Source organism: Vipera berus, assembly GCF_964194415.1.
Source record: "Vipera berus genome assembly, chromosome: 2".
Lineage (NCBI taxonomy): Eukaryota > Metazoa > Chordata > Lepidosauria > Squamata > Viperidae > Vipera > Vipera berus.
In genome coordinates, this window is record NC_138203.1 from 20,200,871 (window position 1) to 20,221,544 (window position 20,674).

Below are 20,674 nucleotides of genomic sequence, written 5' to 3' on the forward strand. Positions count from 1 at the left end.
CAAAATATCTAAGGAAGGGTGGCAGTGCCCAAATTGTGTTCACAAGATTGGGGTGGTGATGCAATTGTCATAATTTAGAGGATAGGTCATAAAGTCACTTTTTTCAGTGTTCTCATAATTGTTAAACTAATACTGTGTTTCCTTGAAAATAAGACCTGGTTTTATATATATATATTTTGCTTCCAAAAGAGGTACTAGGTCTTATTTTGGGGTCAGTGTCTTACCTTAGGATCACCAAAGCCAGGCCTCCCACACCCCGAAACCTGTTGCGCCATTGCTTGACTTCTTCAGCAGCTGCTTGCCGCCACTTGCGGTTGGACACTGCGTGGCTCTTTGGACCATTTCCACTGCTCGCAGAAGGAAGCCACATGGCAATTCATGCCATTGCCGTTGCTTGCAGCAGGATGCCACATGGCTTTTTGTGCCATTTCCACTGCTTGTGGCAGGATGCCACATGGCACTTTGTGCCATTGCTGCCGCTTGTGGCAAGAAACTACATGGTGCTTTGGGCCATTTCCACTGGTCTGGCTAAATGCTGCAGTGGAAATGGCCCAAAGTGCCATGTGGCATCCTGCCGTGAGCAGCGGAAATGGCCCGAAGCACCATGCAGCTTCTTGCCACGAGCAGCAATGGCATAAAGCGCCATACAGCCTCTTGCAATGAGTGGCAGCAATGGCACAAAGCACCATGCTGCATCCTACCATGAGCAGCAGAAATGGCCTGAAGTGCCCTGAAGCATCCTGCTGCGAGCAGCAAAAATGGCCCAAAGCACTGTGCAACCTCCTGCCACAAGCAGCGGCATTGGCGTGATGAGCCACACGCCTTGACAAGTGTTGGGGCTTGTGGTGGTCCTACCGGTAAGGTAAGCAGGTGTGGAGCATGTGGGGCAGTTTCACACCCCTACCCCTGCCCTAGCTTGATCTTTAGGTGTGCACCTCACCCAAAACTAGGGCTTAGTTTCAGGGGGGCTTATATTATGCCCATCCCTGAAAATCAAGCTGGGGCTTACCTTCTGGGGGGGAACTTACTTTTGGGGAAACACGGTAGTCTTAACTCAAGTATAATAGGAATGATTTTCAATTGCAACACTGAAGCATTACAGCAGGGATCCCAACCCCCAGGCCATGGCCCATTGGGAACTGGGTCAGGCAAGCAGTGGGCAAGCGGCAGGCAAGCGTGTGAAACTCCATTTGCACAAGCCATTGTGCCTTTTTTGAAAATATATTTTCTTGGAGGGAGGGAATACAAAAAGGGTAGCAAGAAGTATCAATAATATTAACTTTTCTTGAATTTCAGAGGCAAATCAAGATCAAATTAAAATAAGCCACCAGGATGGAGGGTGAATGAGTTTGGATAGGTAATGCTGTCATGCCAAATATTTCTGAATTGATTCATTTAATTCTACATACTGAGCAGTTCAAGGCCAAAATACCTAAAGGAATATTTTCTCCTATATACACGTGCTGAAATAATTTGATCATCTTCACTCAGGCTCTTTCAAAGTCTTTGCTAAATGTAGAAAGGTCTTCTTCACTGTAGAGGTCCATGCTAGGATAATATGCACTGCTCTGTTTTCAATAATAAAACTTTCAGTTTTCCAAATCATTTGAGAGTTGCGTTTTGAAATGTAAGTGTAGGAGATAGCCACGCTGAGCCCGAGGGAGGATTCAAACACATCATCATTCTCAGATCCTCGCACCCATAAGAGTTCTAAGTTCAGGCAGCCTTGAATTCTGTTGATTCTTATCCATCGCCTGTTTGCTTTGCCTGTTAATAGTTCAAATTCTTGTATAGAGCTTTAGCATATAACGAACCTATACATTCATTTGAACTGCCGGACTCTAAAGTTTCCTGCTCTTGACATTAAGACCCATATGTAGAAAGCAGTTTTTACACATTTTATTTCATTTCTCCTTTTATTATTTTCACCAACTTTTTTTTATCTTTGTCATCCACCCAAATTGTTTACCTACACATGGATCCACACAGAATATGTAAACCATAAAATATAAGGGGGGGAAAAAGAATACTTACAGCCCACAAATAAAACCGTTCCAGTAACAAAGAACTTGGCTGTTCCTCCCTTTTTCATTTTACACCAGGCATTATATCCAGAATTAGCGGCAGCAGTGACATTTTGCACAAAGAGTGACTTGCTCCATTTGGTGAGAGGGGTACCCTTACAGATCTCACTTTCACACCAATTCCCATAGTTAATATTGATGAAAGTGTCTTCAGCTTTATACATACAGCAGAAAGTCACATTGGAACCTCCAACCACCACTTTATCTAAAGGGTACATTTTTGTGAAATTGCCAGTATCCTTTCCTGCAACAGAAAAATGAGACTGAGAAAGGAAAGAATTGGCAACATTGATTATCCAGCAGAACAGCTGCACATAACAATCCATTTAGAGGCTCAGCCTCTGGAGAATTATAGCCACTGAGCCATAATCTCCATCACAATGAACGGGAAGCACAGCAGAACACAGGTGCCTTTAAGAAGGTACACTTAAATTAACAATATTAACTAAAATTACTCTTTTTAAAAAAAATCCCATTTATATCCCGCCCTTCTCCCAAGACTCAGGGCGGCTTACAATCTAAAGCACAATAGCCTTCATTCTATGTACGTATATACCTGCTTATTAGGGCTTTCGCCCCACCCCCCCAGTGGCATTTTTTTTTTACAAAGTCAGCTTATTGCCCCCAACAATCTGGGTCCTCATTTTACCTACCTCAGAAGGATGGAAGGCTGAGTCAACCTTGAGCCTGGTGGGATGCGAACCTGCACTAATTGCAGGCAGCTGGTGTTACTTAAGGAGGCATTAGCCCACTGCTCCACCAAGGCTCTACTCAGTGCTTTTTTTGTAAAAGAAAAAGGTGCCGGAACTCACACATGTCATACAACCCACCTTGCCTACCCTACAAGGTTCCATCCAAAAAAGGTGCCGGAACTCCGTTCTGAGCGTTCTATGAGAAAAAAAGCTCTACTTGTCCTGAAAAATCTCAGTCTTTAGAAAAATAGAGCCACCGATTTTGAATGTGAAACAAACTAAACTCACAAAATTTCTTTCTCCAACCTAGAACTAACGAGAAATTTTCTGTCAGTGAGAACAATTAATCAGTGGAACAACATGCCTCTAAAAGTAAAAATTAAAAAAGAATCTAAATTGGTCTGGAAGCACTTTTACTTTTTGGTAAACCAAATCTTCCATAGTTTGCCCATATTTTTCTATTTCTAACAAAAGATTGCTAGATGGATGATTAAAATTCAGTCTTTCGCCCATTTAGAAAACAGGAACACATGCACAGAAACTCTCGGTACTGTGAGTACCAAGAAGAGAATGAGTCAGCTAGTCATCCATCAGTAGGTGCATATTTGATAAGACTCTTCTTATTCCAAATGCTGGGCTCATCTGCATCATCTTACCTGGAATGGTTGAAAGTGGACTCCATTCACTCCACATCTTCTTTCCATCAAAATTGTTCTCATTAAGAAAACAGCGAATCCTAATGTAGTGAGTGGTGCAATTAAAAGGCAGATCTGATGTCCATTCCCAACGAAGGAGAGAATCTTTGCTGCCAACTGATGTGTTATATGTCTCCTAAAAAACACAAGATTTGTTCCAAATTTATATTTACCAACATAACTAATCATTGCACTGCTGATGTGCAAGAACAGAATTTAGGCAAAAAGACCACTATATTAACACTAAAGACTACATTAAGACTAAAAGAAACATGTTGAATTGGAATATCATATTGATATTATTGATATTATTTCAGATATTAAGGGACAGATTTTAGAAATATGTGATCCATCTGTTTTGGAAAAGGTAGCAATTTCTGCCATTCAAAGGATGAAGAAATATGTATTATTATGCAGAGATTTTGTGATGTTTTACAATAATATTTTGTACCAACCATTTTTATAGTAGGATATAATAATTCTTAGTAAAACAGTGACTATTGATGAGTATAATAGATAAGAAATTATTTCCCTTTTTGTCTCTTTTTTAGTTTGATGATTTTCCCCCAATCCTTTCTTTCTTTCTTTCTGGCGGTGTTTGTGTTTTTGTTGTTTTAAGTTTAATTTAGGCATGGAGGTTAATTATCTGGAGAGGTTAGTGTACTTAATTTTTGTCATTTTTTCTTGTAATTTGTAAATAAAATCAAATAAATACTTTTTTAAAAAATACCCCACCCTCATTGCTAAGCCTCTCATTTTACAATGGCTAACACATACATTTTCCTGCATCCTTTTTATTCTTGCAGGTTTTTGGGATACAATTTAAGCAAAGAAGTAGGGAGACTCTTTAAAGAGGTTTGGTACTATGACACATCATGCTAAGCTATGACTTGTTTTCCTGTGAGTTGTATAACAACCCAGAGTAACATAGTTAAGCAGTACATCTTGGTTAATAAAGAATACTGACTGTTTCATCCACTGCTTTTCATCTAAAACCAGCTATGCCTTACCATATATGTGAATTCAGTGAATTTCCTAGTTAAACAGGATTTTCTATTCAAACACTTTAGCCCTACCTGCTGACGTGCAAAAGTGCTGGATTATAATTTTCATATTAAATTATTATTAAATTATTAAATTTATATACAGCCCTTTCCCGAAGGACTCAGGGCGGTTTACAGGGTATTTTAAAATCAAACCAATACAAAATACAAAAGTTAAAAAAAACAATTAAAAAAGATTAAATTATCCCTAAAAATAAAAACCCCAGTTAAAAATTCTCAGCCTGGGCCGGAGAGCTCAAAGAGCCAGGTCTTCAGGTCCCGGCAGAATGATCGAAGATCGGGGGCAGTCCTAAGCTCCACGGGCAGCTGGTTCCAGAGGGCAGGCGCACCCACAGAGAAGGCCCTCTCCCTGGGTGTTATCCGCCAGCAATCTTTTACCGGCGGTACCCTGAGAAGACCCTCCCTTTGTGAGCGCACTGGATAAAGAGAACTTGATGGCAGCAGGTGTTCCCTCAAATATCCCGGACCCAAGCCATTAAGGGCTTTATAGGTCATCACCAGCACCTTGAATCTCACCCGGAAGGCAACTGGAAGCCAATGCAGCTCGCGGAGTAGAGGTGTTACATGGGAGTATCGGGAAACCCCCATCACAACTCGCGTGGCTGCATTCTGCACCAGTTGAAGCCTCCGAGTGGTCCTCAAGGGCAGCCCCATGTAGACAGCGTTGCAGTAGTCTAAACGGGAGGTCACGAGCGCATGAGTGACTGTGCGTAGGGCATCTCGGTCCAGGTAGGGTCACCACTGGCGCACCAGGTGAACCTGGGCAAAAGCCCCCCTGGTCACGGCTCCTATATGGTCTTCAAAATTGAGCCGTGAATCCAGGATTCCCATAGCAGCATGATGAAAGCTTCTGCCTGATGATGGCAGAAGTCATCACCAGGACTCTGAGGAAGGCAATCATTGTGCCATGTGTCTCACTGTAATTTTCCAACATTTCAAAGCGGCTCTACTTCCATTTCATCGGTTTGCAGGCTTATAGTGGATCACGGTAATTGCCTTGCAATTTCCTCCTTAACTCTTTGCTTTTTATCATCAGCTTCTCTCTCTAATGATTAAACTTGCTTTTATTGATGATTGTAATGATTAGCTCAAGATGCTGCCATTCAGGGTCTTTGATTACAACTGTCACCTGAGAATGGGATCAATCATTCTCTATCGCTACAGACTATCAGATTGCACAAATACACATACACAAACAGAGAGGTGTAAAGAGAGACAACTTACTAGTGCTATTTCCTCCATTGGATCTTTACGCAGAATCTGAATTTGCCAAGTACAATCAATTTTGTATTGAAAGACTGATCCGCCATCATTCCATTCCAGAATCAATGTGTCAGCTAAAAAATCTGGAGTCAGTCTATGAATATGAGGCCTCGGAGGAACAAGTACTGGGTGGAAGAAAAAAGGTTAATTGGACTCAGAAATACTGGATGTCAATAAGTGTTCTGAACAGAGATCTCTTCCTTCCTGATGCAGTCACTGGAATTTTTCAAACTCCAGTGAAAATAACTATTGTACCATAGTTTCTTTTACAGTAATGATTTCATCAAAGGCAAATTTGTAACATGAAAAGTGTGACAACTGATAATATTGTTATTGACAAATGTAAAGGATTTTACTGGAAATTGAATTTGACAGTGTATTCTTTAACCACAAGCTAAAAAGAAAACAAGATAATATTTTGCCACAATGATATATGTACTTTTATTTTTAACTTTAATTAATCAAAAATTAATCAATTAATTAATCAATTAATCAAAAATCACAGCTGTAGTCAGGGCTTCACACTGAATATTTGAATTCAAGAGTCATGCTCTCTTGAAAGAAACTGTACATCAAATCTTACCATTTAAACTGCAGAACAGTTTTACATTTTCATAAAACTGTAAGGTTTCCTAAGTCATAAACAGCCAAATTATTATGAAATACTGTGGGAAATTATTGTTTGGCAGAATTCCAAACTAGAACATCATCTCTAATCTATCCTCTACCACTGTATTCTTAAAATGGAGAAAACTCCCTTTCCATTTTATAAACAAGAAAAACAAGCAAAATCAAACCTTTCAAAGCTTGAAAACAGGATATATGTATTCTGAGAAATATCAGTACACATAGAAATCATATAACATACTATGTTATAGGTATAAATTATCTGAAATAATTTCATTCATGTATGGCCTTAGTTGTCATTCTATATAACAGACAGAAAGAACCAGATGATCAGAAATAGATATTTTGTTATTGGACAAAAGAAATCTACTTACTGTCTTGAATCTCTGGAGATAGCATAAAGCAGTCACAACATGTTACATCTAGTATTCAGCTGCCCTGATCATCATCAGAGGAAGCATAGGAAATCTCAAACAGGATCTGGACCCCCAAATTAAAAGGTCCTTACTCTGTCTTCCCAACTATTTTATCTCTAGATTACTTCACATCAAAGTTTTTAACAAAGCAACTCACTTCACTGGAAATGCTATTATTATTATTATTATTATTATTATTATTATTATTATTATTATTATTATTATTATTATTATTATTATTAATGTGCAGCAGGAGAAAAAAATATAGATGAACTGGTGCAGTAGAAGTTTAAGAGTTTCCAGTCTAAACACAATAATCCCAAATTGAACGAGTACATTTTCTCTGTATTTATTATAAACTTCACATTATGGATTGCATAAAACATAATCTAGAAAAGGAAATACTTGGAGAATTCGGGTAATGCTTTATTTTAGACTGCATGAAAATAAAAGTATAAGAAGTTTAATGTAAGCCTGAAGCCCACCTAGGCTGATTCTTAGCATTATTCCAAACTCAGCCATTAAATTCCAAACATTTTAGTCTTGAATATAGAAAAAAGTATACTTACAAATGTCTTTTTCAGAAAGCAAAAATGCATTTTCAGCTAGGGGATCTTCCTGTTCTCCCTTAGATGAATTGAGGGTGGTTATCTCAATCTGCATATGTTCAAAGATAATTAATGCAAATGTTGCCTTTTTTTCCTTGGTTATTGAACATTGTGGTTCAGAAAAACTGCAAAAGAAAAAATTCAGCTTAGCTATTGGAAATAATTTTAAATTATAGGAGAACAACTATCACAAAAGTCAGAGTAATTCGCAATATCTTGATTGAAGATTAAAACTCTACCTAAAGTCAAATTCAATAATAAATTGAATTTACCAATGTATTGTCTAACCATAGCCTAAAAAGCACTCCAGAGAAGCAGGACATTTTTTTCTGTTTTGGTGTTCCTGAAACACATGTATAGCAAGGCGGCCAAAATTACAAAAAACAAACAAACAAACAAACAAACAAAACGCTATTTTACATGCAAAAGACTCACTGGCTATTAAATTACTCCAAGTTCATTGTGTATTTAATAAAGTGTAACAGCAATCTGGAGTAGGAAAAAATGAAAACTTGAGCCAAATGACAACTTTGACACTTTTTAAATATCTGAATCCATTTCTATAATACTAAAAAAAAATTAAAAAAACTTCAGTTAAAAAGTTAATTATGCCATGGTCATGCTGTGGTTAGAATGCAGCATTGCAAGCTAATTCTGCTGACTGCTGATTGCCAGCAGTTTGGCAATTCAAATATCACTGGCTCAAGATTGACTCAGCCTTACATCCTTCCAAGGACAGTAAAATGAGGATTTGGATTGTTGGGGGCAATATGCTGAGTCTGTAAATTGCTTACGGAAGGCTGTAAAGCACTGTTGAAGTGGTATATAAGTCTAAGTGCTATTGCTATCTTTTCAGGGATTTTTTTTTTAAAAAAGTACTTATTTTAGATGTTTTCTGAAGATCCTAGAAAGTGAGCACTTACATATCAGCTCATGTACGGATTATGGAAGTGCAGTCTTAATGAATTTGTTCAAAAACCAAGAACCAAACACGATTTTTCCCCATTCCTTTCAAGATGGTTGTTAACAGCAACCATCCCAGTCAGGAGGAAGGATCAAATGAAGAATTAGCCTGAATTTATTACATAAACACAAGAGGACACAGTCATAACCTACGGGAGCACCTACTGCCGGCGTCAACTTCCCTCCGTCCTGTACGTTCCCACAGAGAGGGCCTCCTCAGGGTACCACCGGTCAGAGAATGTCGGCTGGTGACCCCCAGGGGGAGAGCATTCTCGGTGGGTGCACCAATCCTTTGGAACCGCTTACCGGCTGAACTCCAGATGGCCCCCGACCTTCGCTCCTTCTGGTGTGATCTAAAAACTAACCTACTACATTGGGCACAATCATTTAACTTTAAATCTTGTATCCTGTATTCTTATTTTTATTGCCCTGTACACCGCCCTGAGTCCTTCAGGAGAAGGGCGGTATATAAATCAAATAAATAAATAAATAAATAAATAAATAAATAAATAAATAAATAAATAAATAAATAAATAAATAAATAAATAAATAAAAACTTCCCCACATGCTTTGAGCCTGATCTAGTCTTTCCCAGGCCAGACTTGGAAGATTTCTATGAAATAGGCATTAAAACAATAACTACTTTGAACTCCACAGTGTAGGTTTGGTTGTTCATGCTTGACAATGGTTTGCGATACAACTCTAAAAATAAAACTGAACCACCATTAAGTATGGTGTCAAAAATGGAAATTCTGGACAAAATAGCAATAGCAACAGTACTTAGGCTTACATACTGCTTCATAATGCTTTTCAACTTTTTTTTTAAAGGTGAATGGGTTACTTCATTTTCTTCTTCCTACTTAAACAAAAATGTGACAAGTCCAATCTTGGTTAAAATTCTAATAATTTGCATAAGAAAAAAGCCACAATCGAAAGAAAAACAGAAAAAGTGATTCATGATTCATGCTCTTCGGGAAAGGTAACGTTGTCTTACCCTCAAATCTGCTAAATTAGAAGCAAGTTTTTGTCTCCTGCTGAAAACCTCTTAGCAGCAAAAACAAAGGAGATCTTTTGAGGACTTAAATGGTTTAATACCACATAATAGACAAATATTTGGAGTGTTGACAGAAAAAAAAGAACTTTGGGCAAATTTTGACACACATAGATGGGTTTATATCTTATTGAGTGGCTGTGATAACATTTTTCATCACCGCATTTGACCAGAGATGTACAATGGAATTTTCCAAGTACCAAGTATTTTAATTAAAGACTGTAACAATGCTTGCTGCATAGCAACTTCCTGTTATATATTGAGAAACTTTTCACAGAACAAAATGTTTTATGTCAAATGCCCTTTGACAGAAGTATTCAGACCGATTATGGTCCCTTGGAAGAATATTTAGTCTGGTGATGCCTATCACAGGATTCTTGGAAAAAGCAGAACACTATTTACCTCTGAATCCTCATTCTTTGTAGTTGACACAAAAATCTTGCTATGGTTTTAAAGAAACCAGGGTATGGATGTTTTTTCTTTTAATGATGGTTTCTTCAGATCTCAGAAATATTACCAAGTGTCTCTTTTGTATTTATTGACAACAGGAAAATATAAGATAGTGAGTCAGCTCCCTATGCTTGGGATGTTCCATGAAACTCCCAAGGATTTACCAGCTGATTTCTACTATGGTATTTTCCCCATACATTCTTTCATATCATTCCTTTCATTTCCCTCAAAATTCTTATTTAAAAAAACCTGGAAGCCCTGAACAGTACTGTGAATTATTTTCCCTGAATGAAGGCTGATACAATACAATTTTAAAAAGACAAAGATGAAACTGATTTGACTCTTAAAATGGCAAGCAAGCAATGTACCAAAAACATTCTTTTGTTTGTAGAGCCATCTCTTTAAGAACCTCAAGTTGGCATTAGTTCTAAATTTCCAAGTCACACTATTTCCAACTTAAATCTATTGCATTTTCTACACCATCTTTCCAAAATTGAAGGTTTCTAATTGTGTTGGACCAACTCTCATCCAAGATAGCTTTAGGGAACTACACTATCTGAAGTCTAGACATCTGGAGCAAGCTAGTGTATGGGTAGTTTACTTATATCGTCTCCTTCATTCCTGGAGACTTCCTTCAATAACCCATGGATTAATAATTTCTGGATTAACTACATGCATTAGAAATATACTGTAGTATGGTCCTTGAAGATAGTTCAAATCTGAAATGCAACTAAAATTTAACTAAAACAAATCCCTTCTTTTTTTTCTGATTCATTTGAGGAAGACAATTTGCCAGTGTTGTGGTGAATGAAAATACCAGTGGTGATACAATCTGAAGAATGCGGTCCTTTCTACTTCACTATCATACCTGAGACATATTTGTAGTGACCATTGGCACAGGTCAAACATGAATAAATTGAGTTTATTTACAAGGCCAAGGCAAACCTTTGTTTCTATAGACTCCATTGGTTCTCTGTCTCTAAAGAGCACTTTCTTAAACCAATTCTTGATACATCACAGTATCAAATTATGAAAAAGATTTTGTTCAAGCTATCAATATTGTTACCTGACATTGTAACAGAATTCATAAGTAAGTTTTGAATCATCTCCAGCAGCTGTAGTCCAAGTGCAGACAACATTGTCAAGGTTGTGTGTTATACATGTCAAGTTCTGAGCCAAATATGAAGAATCTGGAACCAAAATAAAAATGTTAATGAACATCCACTTCAAAAATCTATGCTCCAAAAGCTATGAAAACTCAAAAGATAGTCCAGTGTTTAAGACAGCAAGCTAAAAAACAGGAGACCGAGTTCTAGTTCTAGGTTTGGCATGAAAGCCAACTGGGTGATCTTGGGCCAGTCACCCTTTTCAGCTCAACTGACTTTACAAGGTGGTTATTGTGGGGAAAATAAAAGAAGGAAAGAGCATTATTATGTTTGCCACCCTGAGTTATTTATAAAAATAAGAAAGGGAGAATAAAAATCAATCCATCAATCAAATAAATGCCTGGTGAATATATTTGGAGCTATGGAATGGTTCGACTCATCAAACCATCTCATATTTCAAACATATTTTACAATGGGTTAATAATAATTCCCTTTCCCAGAGAACTTTCAATGATGTGAAGTCCTTCAATGAATCCTGAGCTACAGTTACTATCTTCTATTGAACTTTCATAGATGTCACTCTCTGAAATGGATCAAGTGATCTTTAATGCAAAATATTGCCCTCAACATTTATTGTCTCAAGCCAGCTTGAAGGGAGCCATAATAAGCAAGCTAATATAGAACTGCTTATGTATTATTTTGTGTCTGGAATCAGGAAAGTTCATTTTCAGACTGTAAATTAATAAGGTTTTTAGAAAATTAACCTTGATTCTTTAAAACAGAATGAGCACCTGAGCACTAATAGTCACTTTGATCTAGTGGTTAAGGCACCAGGCTAGAAACTAGGGAACTGTAAATTCTAGTCCTGCCTTGGCATCAAAGGTGATTTGGGGCCATTTACTCTCTCTCTGAAGCCATGATATAAGGCTTAGGACTGATTGGTCAATTCCTATTGCAACCAATAGATAAACTTTTGGTTTACCTGGAAACAAAAGTGGACCCTGAATTTGTAGGGAAAATATCAGGAAGGAAAAAAACACCTCAATATTAACAACAGACTTTATTTTATTTTATGTTTCCTAAAAAAAATACCCTACTGGATTGACTTGAAGCTCATAGCTGAATGGTCAAGAGTTTTTCATTAAATGTAAACCAGATTTCTCCTAGGATGGTTGCATTGTGAGTTAAGCAGGATTCCTTCCTAAATTCAGCAATACAGGTAGATGCTAACAGTTCCATATTATTCTATTGACTTCTGCTGATTTACTGCATGTAGTATATTCTGTCTTTTTCCCAGCAGATCAAGGTGGAATAATACAGTTTTTGAAATACACATATGAGGTAGGTTGTGATACATTTACCAGTTTGGTCAATAGTACCCAGAGTACCTTAGGATCAACTGAGAATCTGGACTGAAGCCTAATCAAACACTTTAACATAGCTCTAGTTCAACACCTAACAGCAACACCACTTAATCAAATTATTAAAAACAAGAATGCAAACAGTAGCCAAACTACTGTGAGCCAGTGTGGTATACTGAGTGGATTAGAACAGGAAGACTGAAATTCAAGCCTATTTTCAGCCATGCAAACTCAAGGGCCACTCAGTTCAACCCACATCACAGAGTCGGTGTAAGGATAAAATGAAGAGAGATCCCCGGGTATGTAGCCATGACCTCTTAGGAAAAAGGGGGTGGGAAGGTTCACAGGTGGAAAGCCTATGGTGAAATTAGTTACAAAGAAAATACAACAGTCTAAGCCAGGGGTAGGCAACCTCGGCTCTTTTATGACTCATGGACTTCAACTCCCAGAATTCCTGAGCCAGCCAAGCTGGCTCAGGAGTTCTGGGAGTTGAAGTCCATGAGTCATAAAAGAGCCGAGGTTGCCTACCCCTGGTCTAAGCAATATAAAAAAAATCCCATAAAAACAAAAACAGAAGAATCAAAACATGTTACCACTAAAAAGCAAACTCTCTGGTTGGTGATCTTGCTGCAGCACAAGCCACAAACCACTGAACCATAAACCACACAGAGTTATATAAAAGTAAAAAACAGGAAGTATTTTACAATCAACTTTATATGAACTCTCTGAATGTCAGAAAGTCCAGCAAAGTTCATTTTTAATAAAGGCAAGTAGAAAGGCAGTTAAGACATGGCTGTTTATTCCCCAGGTCTTTGGTTCCAGATGAATGGAGTCTAAATTATTAGTTGCAATACATTTCAATCCAGTACCATTTGATGGTTTTAGTTGATTTTTAAAGTATTGTGTTTCTTTTCGTTTGGGGCAGTGGGATTGGCATTTATATTTGACTCTTGTATGCTGCTCAGTTGGTTGAATTTGGTGGCCATATAAATCTTGCAAATTAATTAATTAATTAATTAATTAATTAATTTTATTTATTGAATTTATATACCGCCCTATTCCCGTAGGACTCAGGGCGGTTTAGAGGGCAGTTAAAACCATGAAATACAAAAATTAAGATCAATTAAAACAATTAATTAAATTCAAGCCCCAACAATTAAAATTAAAAACCCCTCAGTCTGGGCCAAACAGCTCGAAGAGCCAAGTTTTCAGGTCCTGGTGAAATGAGCGAAGGTCAGGGGCAGTCCTAATTTCCGTAGGTAGTTGGTTCCATAGGGCAGGCGCACCCACAGAGAACGCCCTTCCCCTGGGAATAACCCGCCGGCATTCATTAACCGGTGGTATCCTGAGAAGGCCCTCCCTGTGGGAGCGCACAGGACGATGGGAAGATGATGCCGGCAGCAGGTGTTCCCTTAGATAGTCCGGACCCAAGCCATTTAGGGCTTTATAGGTCATTACCAGCACCTTGAATCTCACCCGGAGGACAACTGGAAGCCAATGCAGTTCCCGGAGAAGAGGTGTTACACGAGAGTATCGGGAAGCTCCCATCACAACTCGCGCGGCTGCATTCTGCACCAGTTGAAGCCTCTGAGTGGTCCTCAAGGGCAGCCCCATGTAGAGGGCATTGCAGTAGTTTAACCAGGAGGTCACGAGCGCATGAGTGACTGTGCGTAGGGCATCTCGGTCCAGATAGGGCTGCAACTGGTGCACCAGGCGAACCTGGGCAAAAGCCCCCCTGGTCACGGCTCCTATATGATCTTCAAAACTGAGCCGTGAATCCAGGAGGACGCCCAAGTTGCGAGCCCTATCAACGGGGAGGTAACACCTCACCCCCTATTGTTAATGATGGAAAAAGCTAGTCAGTCCGAGATGCCGGTATGAACAGCCACTCAGTCTTGGCAGGATTGAGACGAAGCCTTAAAACATTTCTGCATCTTTACAAAGATGGTCCCTTGTTAGAACTGGACAATTCCCTGATTCTGGGTTTGAAAATATAAGTTGTTTGAAAAATAGATCTGGGATTCATCTTTCCACCTGGGTCCTCTCAGCAGGAAACCAAATGGTACATGGAAGCCCTCCAGTGTTCCAAAGAATCATACAGGTAGTCCTCAGTTTTCAACTATAATTAAGCCACAACTTAAGTCATAAGTTGGGCCAGTTGTTAAGAGGGTTATCACATGACCGATCTGATTCTGCAACTTTTTTTACAGTTGTCATAAAGAAAATGACATGATTATTAAGTGAACCCTGTGGGTTGCTAAGTGAATCCATTGTCCACAATGGGCGTATTTTGCTAGAAACTGGAAGTAAACTCTGGTTTGGTTTGGTTTTTTGCAAAAAAACATCCTAAATTGTGGTCTCATAACTACAGGACACTGCAAACAGCTTTAAAGGAGGGCAGGTTGCTGAGCACCCAAAATGCCATCATGTGACCATGAGGAGGGGGACCAGAATTTCAAATTTGGGTCATAAGTACCTTTTTGTGCTTCCATCACAACTTTGAACTGTGACCAGTGGTAAGACAAGGACTACCTGTTTTAAATTCCTATGCTCCAACCTGGGTACTACGGTATATGAATTTCATTTCTCATAATTCCAAGTAGCATTGAAAGTCACTTTTAAAGGTATATGGTTCTCTAGTAAGAGGTGGTTGAGCTGTTCATTGTCTCCCTGCTCTTTTGAGTCACCAACATCAGAGCTTGTTTCTGCTATCAATCAGTGGACATCAACTTATGGTTGAGTTTATAGGAGATAATGTACCGCAATTCAACAGCCTGTAACTCAGGTTAGTTGGAAGATCAAGAAAACCAAAGCAATAGGCAGTAACCAACCATTTCCATATTGTTGCCAAGAAAGCCAAATGCATATTTCATAAAATATCTGAACTCAAGTTCAGCTCAAAGGAAACTTTCATTTTAATATGTAGAATAGGAGGACATGATGTGCTAAGCACTGGCCCCCATGTGACAGTAATCACTTTTTTGTGCGTATGTGTGCAAATCTCCATGCTCCTCCGTCCCCTTTAACTTTATTTTTAAAACATGAAGAAGAAACTGGTGCAAAACAAAATCAACTAGGCTAAGAAAAGATGTATTCCAAGCAGGAAATTCACTTGGGGGAAGGGTGTGGACGTCTCTTCCAGTTCCAGGAACAAGCCAAAATAACATCATTTTTCCTTCACAATTCTTAGAGTTAAGCCTGAACCCAAATCAATGTAATGGATCAATTGTCCAAAATCTGGCATTTCACTGAGGGAAATTTTCTTCTCAATAAGACAAGACTCCTGACTTTAATGCACCAAGAGATCATTAGACATTTCAGACCACTTCCCCTATGAAAATTACATATGATGGCTGGAAGAACATTACAAAAACATACATGTTTTGTGTATCTCAAGGAACAGGAAGAGTAAAACTGGCTTGCTAGTTGCTGAGTTAACATTTGGCCTTCCAACCCAGGTGCTGTTAGATTCCCAGACCCTTAAGCTCTAACAAATATGGGCATAAGTCAGGAATGCTTAGCAGCCAGAGAGGTTCCCTTTTCCTGTCCTAAATGAGAATAGAATAGAATATCTTTATTGTCATTGTGTAATTCACAACAAAATTAAGACTGCAAAGCAAAGTTACTTTGTGTGTCTCAGAATCCACTAATAGAGTTCTGGACTATGCATAGCAAGGATGGAGGGAGCTTCCTAATGTTATTGCCTGAGGACTATAGCCAACACAAAGTATTAATTCATTCTGTGGATAGGCATTGCCCTCTGGAATGTGTTCTGTACCAGCCTGCTACCGGCCTTGCAGAAAAGGCAACCCCTTTACAGACGGCAAGAGGCTGGAATACGTCTGCCAAATTTATTACAAAAACAAACAAGACACGAACCAAGATACCAGAGCTTTGAAACACTATCTGAGCGGTTGCTTTCAGCAAACCAGCCCTCCCCACACAAGTCCTTTATAAAGAGTTCAGGGCGTGGCTTCTCTCTCCCTCCTTCCAAGAAGCCCCATTGCCTTCCTCTGTTTACTCCTACTTGACTGCCTCCTGCGTCGGGCATCCTTGAACAGGGCCAGCTGTGGGTCATCTTCATCCACGCTGTCAGGCTCACACAGCTGGGTCTCCACCAGGTGGGAGGGGCCTGGCTGGGGGCTCTGCGGAGCCTCAAAGCCATCATCAGCAGGTTCTTCAACACCCCCCTCCTCCCCCTCATCTGAGTCATCCGACCCAACTGCCGAACCCACAGGCTGACCCTGAATCACAACAGAATGCAGAGGAACATGCAAATGCCAAACAAAGCAGGGAGTGAGCCAGAGAAGCTATTATATTTGTTTTGTTTAGAAAAGAGAAAAGAAGAATGAGAAAATAGCACAATTTATTACGGTGATAAGCGATCGGTATTGAAAGCAAAGTTCAGGACAAGAATTCAGTTACGAATTTTTCTTTGCAAGAATTCAATTAAAAAGTACAGGTGAGTCCACAACTACCACAATGGAGCCCCAAAATTTCCACTGCTGAGCAAGGCAGTTCTTAAGTGAGTTTTGCCCCATTTCGTGATCTTTTTGGCCACAGTTGTTAAGCAAATCACTGCAGTTGCTAAGAAAATCATGCAGTCATGAAAAGAATTGGGCTTCCCCCATTGACTTTGCTTGTCAGAAGCTGGTTGGGAAGATTACAAATGGTGTTCATAATGACCCAGGGACAGTGCAACTGTCGTAAATACATGCCAGTTGCCAAGCACCTGAATTTTGATCATATGACCATGGCGATGTTGCAATGGTCGTAAGTACGAAAAACGATCATAGTTTTTAGTGGCACTGTAATTTGCCACTGTAATGAATGGTTGTAAATTGAGGACTACCTGTTTGTCAGCCAACTCTAGCTAGCACACTCTGTAAACTCAATCATTATTACATTCTGGATGCAGAATATCTCTGAATTTTACATCTGAAAGCAAAGAAGTAAAGCAAAGAAGGGGCTTATCACCACTTAGTCTGGCTGTCCACTTGAGTAACAGAGAATGATTGTATTCTGCCTTCAGCAATTTGCCTTGTACTGAACTATGATCATTGCATGGTAACACCATGCTAAAAGTACTTACAATATGCTCCCTGTTTTTCAAAATGTGCTTTGAATCCCTGAAAAGCTGTTTATTCCTGCAGCAGCTATAGATAAAGCAACAGCTTACACAGGTTTGGACAAATGCCATGAGATGCGCTGCAAGCCAAATAGAAGGAAAAGCTGTGGGAAAGGAGAAGAGGATCCATTTGCAAGTCAAAGGTTCATAAAGAATAATTCTCTTAACAGTGACCTGCACCTACTAGATTCAGGTGTTAGACTCTGAGTCTAAACCAGGAGTGTCCAACCTTGGCAACTTTAAGACTTGCGGACTTCAATTCCTCTGCATGGTTGGCTGGGGAATTCTGAAAGTTGAAGTCCATAGGCCTTAAAGTTGCCAAGATTGGACACCTCTGGTCTAAACAGTATGGCCAATAGTTAGGGATCCTGGAGGTTAAGCTCTACTTTCTAGAAGGTGCTAAGTCAAGAAGATCACAGTAAAGCATCATGTGTATTACATCAGAACCCATGTATAATGTCAAGGTTCCGATCAACAGAGACAAATAAAGCATAACTCCGAGGCTTGCAAATTCCTCAAAGAACATGTTTATTGATACAGAGTATTGGTACTTCAAAAGTGAAACCAAGTCTGAAGAGATGGATAACCATTCCCCAGTACAAACTTAAGAAATCCCTCCCCCAAAGCTATGCAAGCAACTATGCTTCCCCACTCAGCTTGTTCGTGGGATTTTCATGAAACACCCAGCCTGCAGCCGATGACCTTGGTTCCCATGAGAGAAAGTCTGAGAGAGAAAGTTTGTTTTGTCTAGCACAACACCTGGCAAACCCCCTCCCTCTGTGCTATGTGGCAACTAGGAATGAGAAGGCTGCAACCATGCTCATTCTAAAGTACTTGACATATAACAGGAGACTGAATTCGTCTACTAAAATAGTGAAGGGCAAACTTCTCCAAGGACAGTCTGTAAAAGCAGTTGCTTTTAGTATGGACTTCCCCCAAACTGTGGGTTATATCTCAGTATAAAAGTTCAAAAGGAAGCTGTTAAAATGTTTTCTCTAATTTATGCCTGACCGCATCACCAGATATTTGAAATAATCCGGGGGACCACAATGAGTCACTGGCAATTAGAGTATGAAGTTTCCGCTCAGTGACTTTGAGGCAGACAATTAGGCCTGGTCAAAGTTTCAGCAGAGACCTATCAATTCATGATGTGCCAGACTGTTTCAGGTGTGCACTTGCTCATGGGGGTCAGATATTCCTTGTGCAGAATGGACCAGACATGCTGGTGGTGCACGGCTGTAAACTTGTGTTCAGAACATCCTTATGAAACATATATTCGTGTAAACAAATACATGCGTGTACAAGTATCCTCAACTTACAACGATTCATTTAGTGACCATTCAAAGTTACAACTTCACTGAAAAATGTGACTTATGACCATTTTTCACACTTATGACTATTACAGTATCCCCATGGTCATGTGATTAAAATTTGGATGTTTCACAACTGACTCATATTTATGAGGCTGGCAATGTCCCAGCGTAATGCGATCATTTTTTGTGACCTTCTAACAAGCAAAGTCAATGGGGAAGCCAAATTCACTTAACAGCCGTGTTACTAACTTAACAACTGCAATGATTCACTTAACAGAGGTGGCAAGAAAAGTCATAAAATGGGCAAAATTCACTTAATAAATGTCTCGCTTAGCAATAGAAATTTTGGGCTCAATTGTGGTTGTAGGTTAAGGATTACCTGTATTAAGTCACATCAAACTGCTTCAGGAAGCAAACTGAGATATGCCATGATTCCTCTTCAAGTTTACTTTAAGCATATTTGCATAATTTTTTGATTATGCAACTTGTCAACCTATGTGTGCCCTATCTTATACCTCCATTTTTTAAAAAATTCCATTTATATCCCGCCCTTCTCCGAAGACTCAGGGCGGCTTACAAGCTTAGCAGTAGCCTTCATTCTATGTATATGCCTGCTTATTAGGGCTTTCACACACACCCCAAGCGGCATTATTACAAAGTCAGCTTAATTGCCCCCAACAATCTGGGTCCTCATTTTACCTACCTCAGAAGGATGGAAGGCTGAGTCAACATTGAGCCTGGTGGGATGCGAACCTGCACTAATTGCAGGCAGCTGGTGTTACTTAAGGAGGCATTAGCCCACTGCTCCACCAAGGCCCTTTGAATATTAATATTGTTTCTACATGTTAAAGACACTCAAGACAGTTTGCAATAAAAACTTAAAATAGACTAAGATTAACCTAGAACAAACACATCTCTTCTCAAGGCCAAGCAAATGAAAATATTGACAGTAGTTTCAACATTGTCATGTAGTCTTTTTGCTTCTCAATGGGAATGTGCAATTTCCATCAGTTTGGGGGCGGAGTACACCAGATGTTGCACAACATTGTGAGGGTCATATTTTGAAAGTTGGCAGGGCAAGTTCCCATTTTGGGGAGACCAGGAAAGCCACTTTAAGGAGCAAAATGGGTGCCTCGATGCTCCCCAGAAGCTATAACCTTCTAGCTCTTCCCCTTCCCAAACAAAAACAACAACAAAAAAACACCTTGACATGTTATGGGTTGCAAAGTGAATGCTGTTAGCTCTGTAAAGTTTTATACTCAAAGGCAAAATGATGGTTATATTTCTCTATTATAAGAGAAATTTGTGGCAGAAATGCTACAGCATTGGATCCAGGAGTCTGAAATATTGCTGTCTTTAGTTTAATTTGTGTCTGTTTTCAAACTTAAAATTATGATTTTAGGAGGTGATAAGTGGCATTTTATATAATTTTTTAAGAATAGGAACACTAAATGCTTAAATCTACAGTCATAACCACTGCCCTCCCAGCTCACATTAATACAGTAGGTTACAATTTATTTTATGATAAATATATACAGTATTACTATAATAAACATTTAAAATTAAATATGTAGAGTGTGTGTGTGTGTGTGTGTATATGTTTATATGTGAATTTACAGTTATCACAGTTGTGTTGTGTTGTGTTTATGGAACAACAGCAGTTATGAGGTAAAACCGCTGACAGCGTTCTGACAGATCGGGCGCACACGCGGCAGCCTGTTGACAGCTGTCAAAGCTGCCACCAGCTGATCGCGCACGCGCAGCAGCCAGATGACAGCTCGGAGCTGTCAAAGGCTGCCGACAGCCAATTGGTCAGAGTTTCCGCGGCGGGAGAACACGCCGCAGGGATTGGT

General features: G+C 39.3%; 1 protein-coding gene across 4 annotated transcripts in view; it reads right to left on the reverse strand.

Annotated features, from left to right (window-relative positions):
• The window catches only part of LIFR (LIF receptor subunit alpha), a 99,848-nt gene that overhangs the window by 41,804 nt on the left and 37,370 nt on the right, over positions 1–20,674 (reverse strand). For all 4 annotated transcript variants that reach the window (XM_081315695.1, XM_081315697.1, XM_081315696.1 and 1 more), the window contains exons 3-7: positions 10,980–11,103; positions 7,411–7,574; positions 5,760–5,923; positions 3,433–3,607; positions 2,035–2,328 (exon numbers count right to left, since the gene is read on the reverse strand). In XM_081315695.1, coding sequence (XP_081171821.1) covers positions 2,035–2,328; positions 3,433–3,607; positions 5,760–5,923; positions 7,411–7,574; positions 10,980–11,103 — 921 coding nt within the window. The remainder of the gene's footprint in view (positions 1–2,034; positions 2,329–3,432; positions 3,608–5,759; positions 5,924–7,410; positions 7,575–10,979; positions 11,104–20,674) is intronic.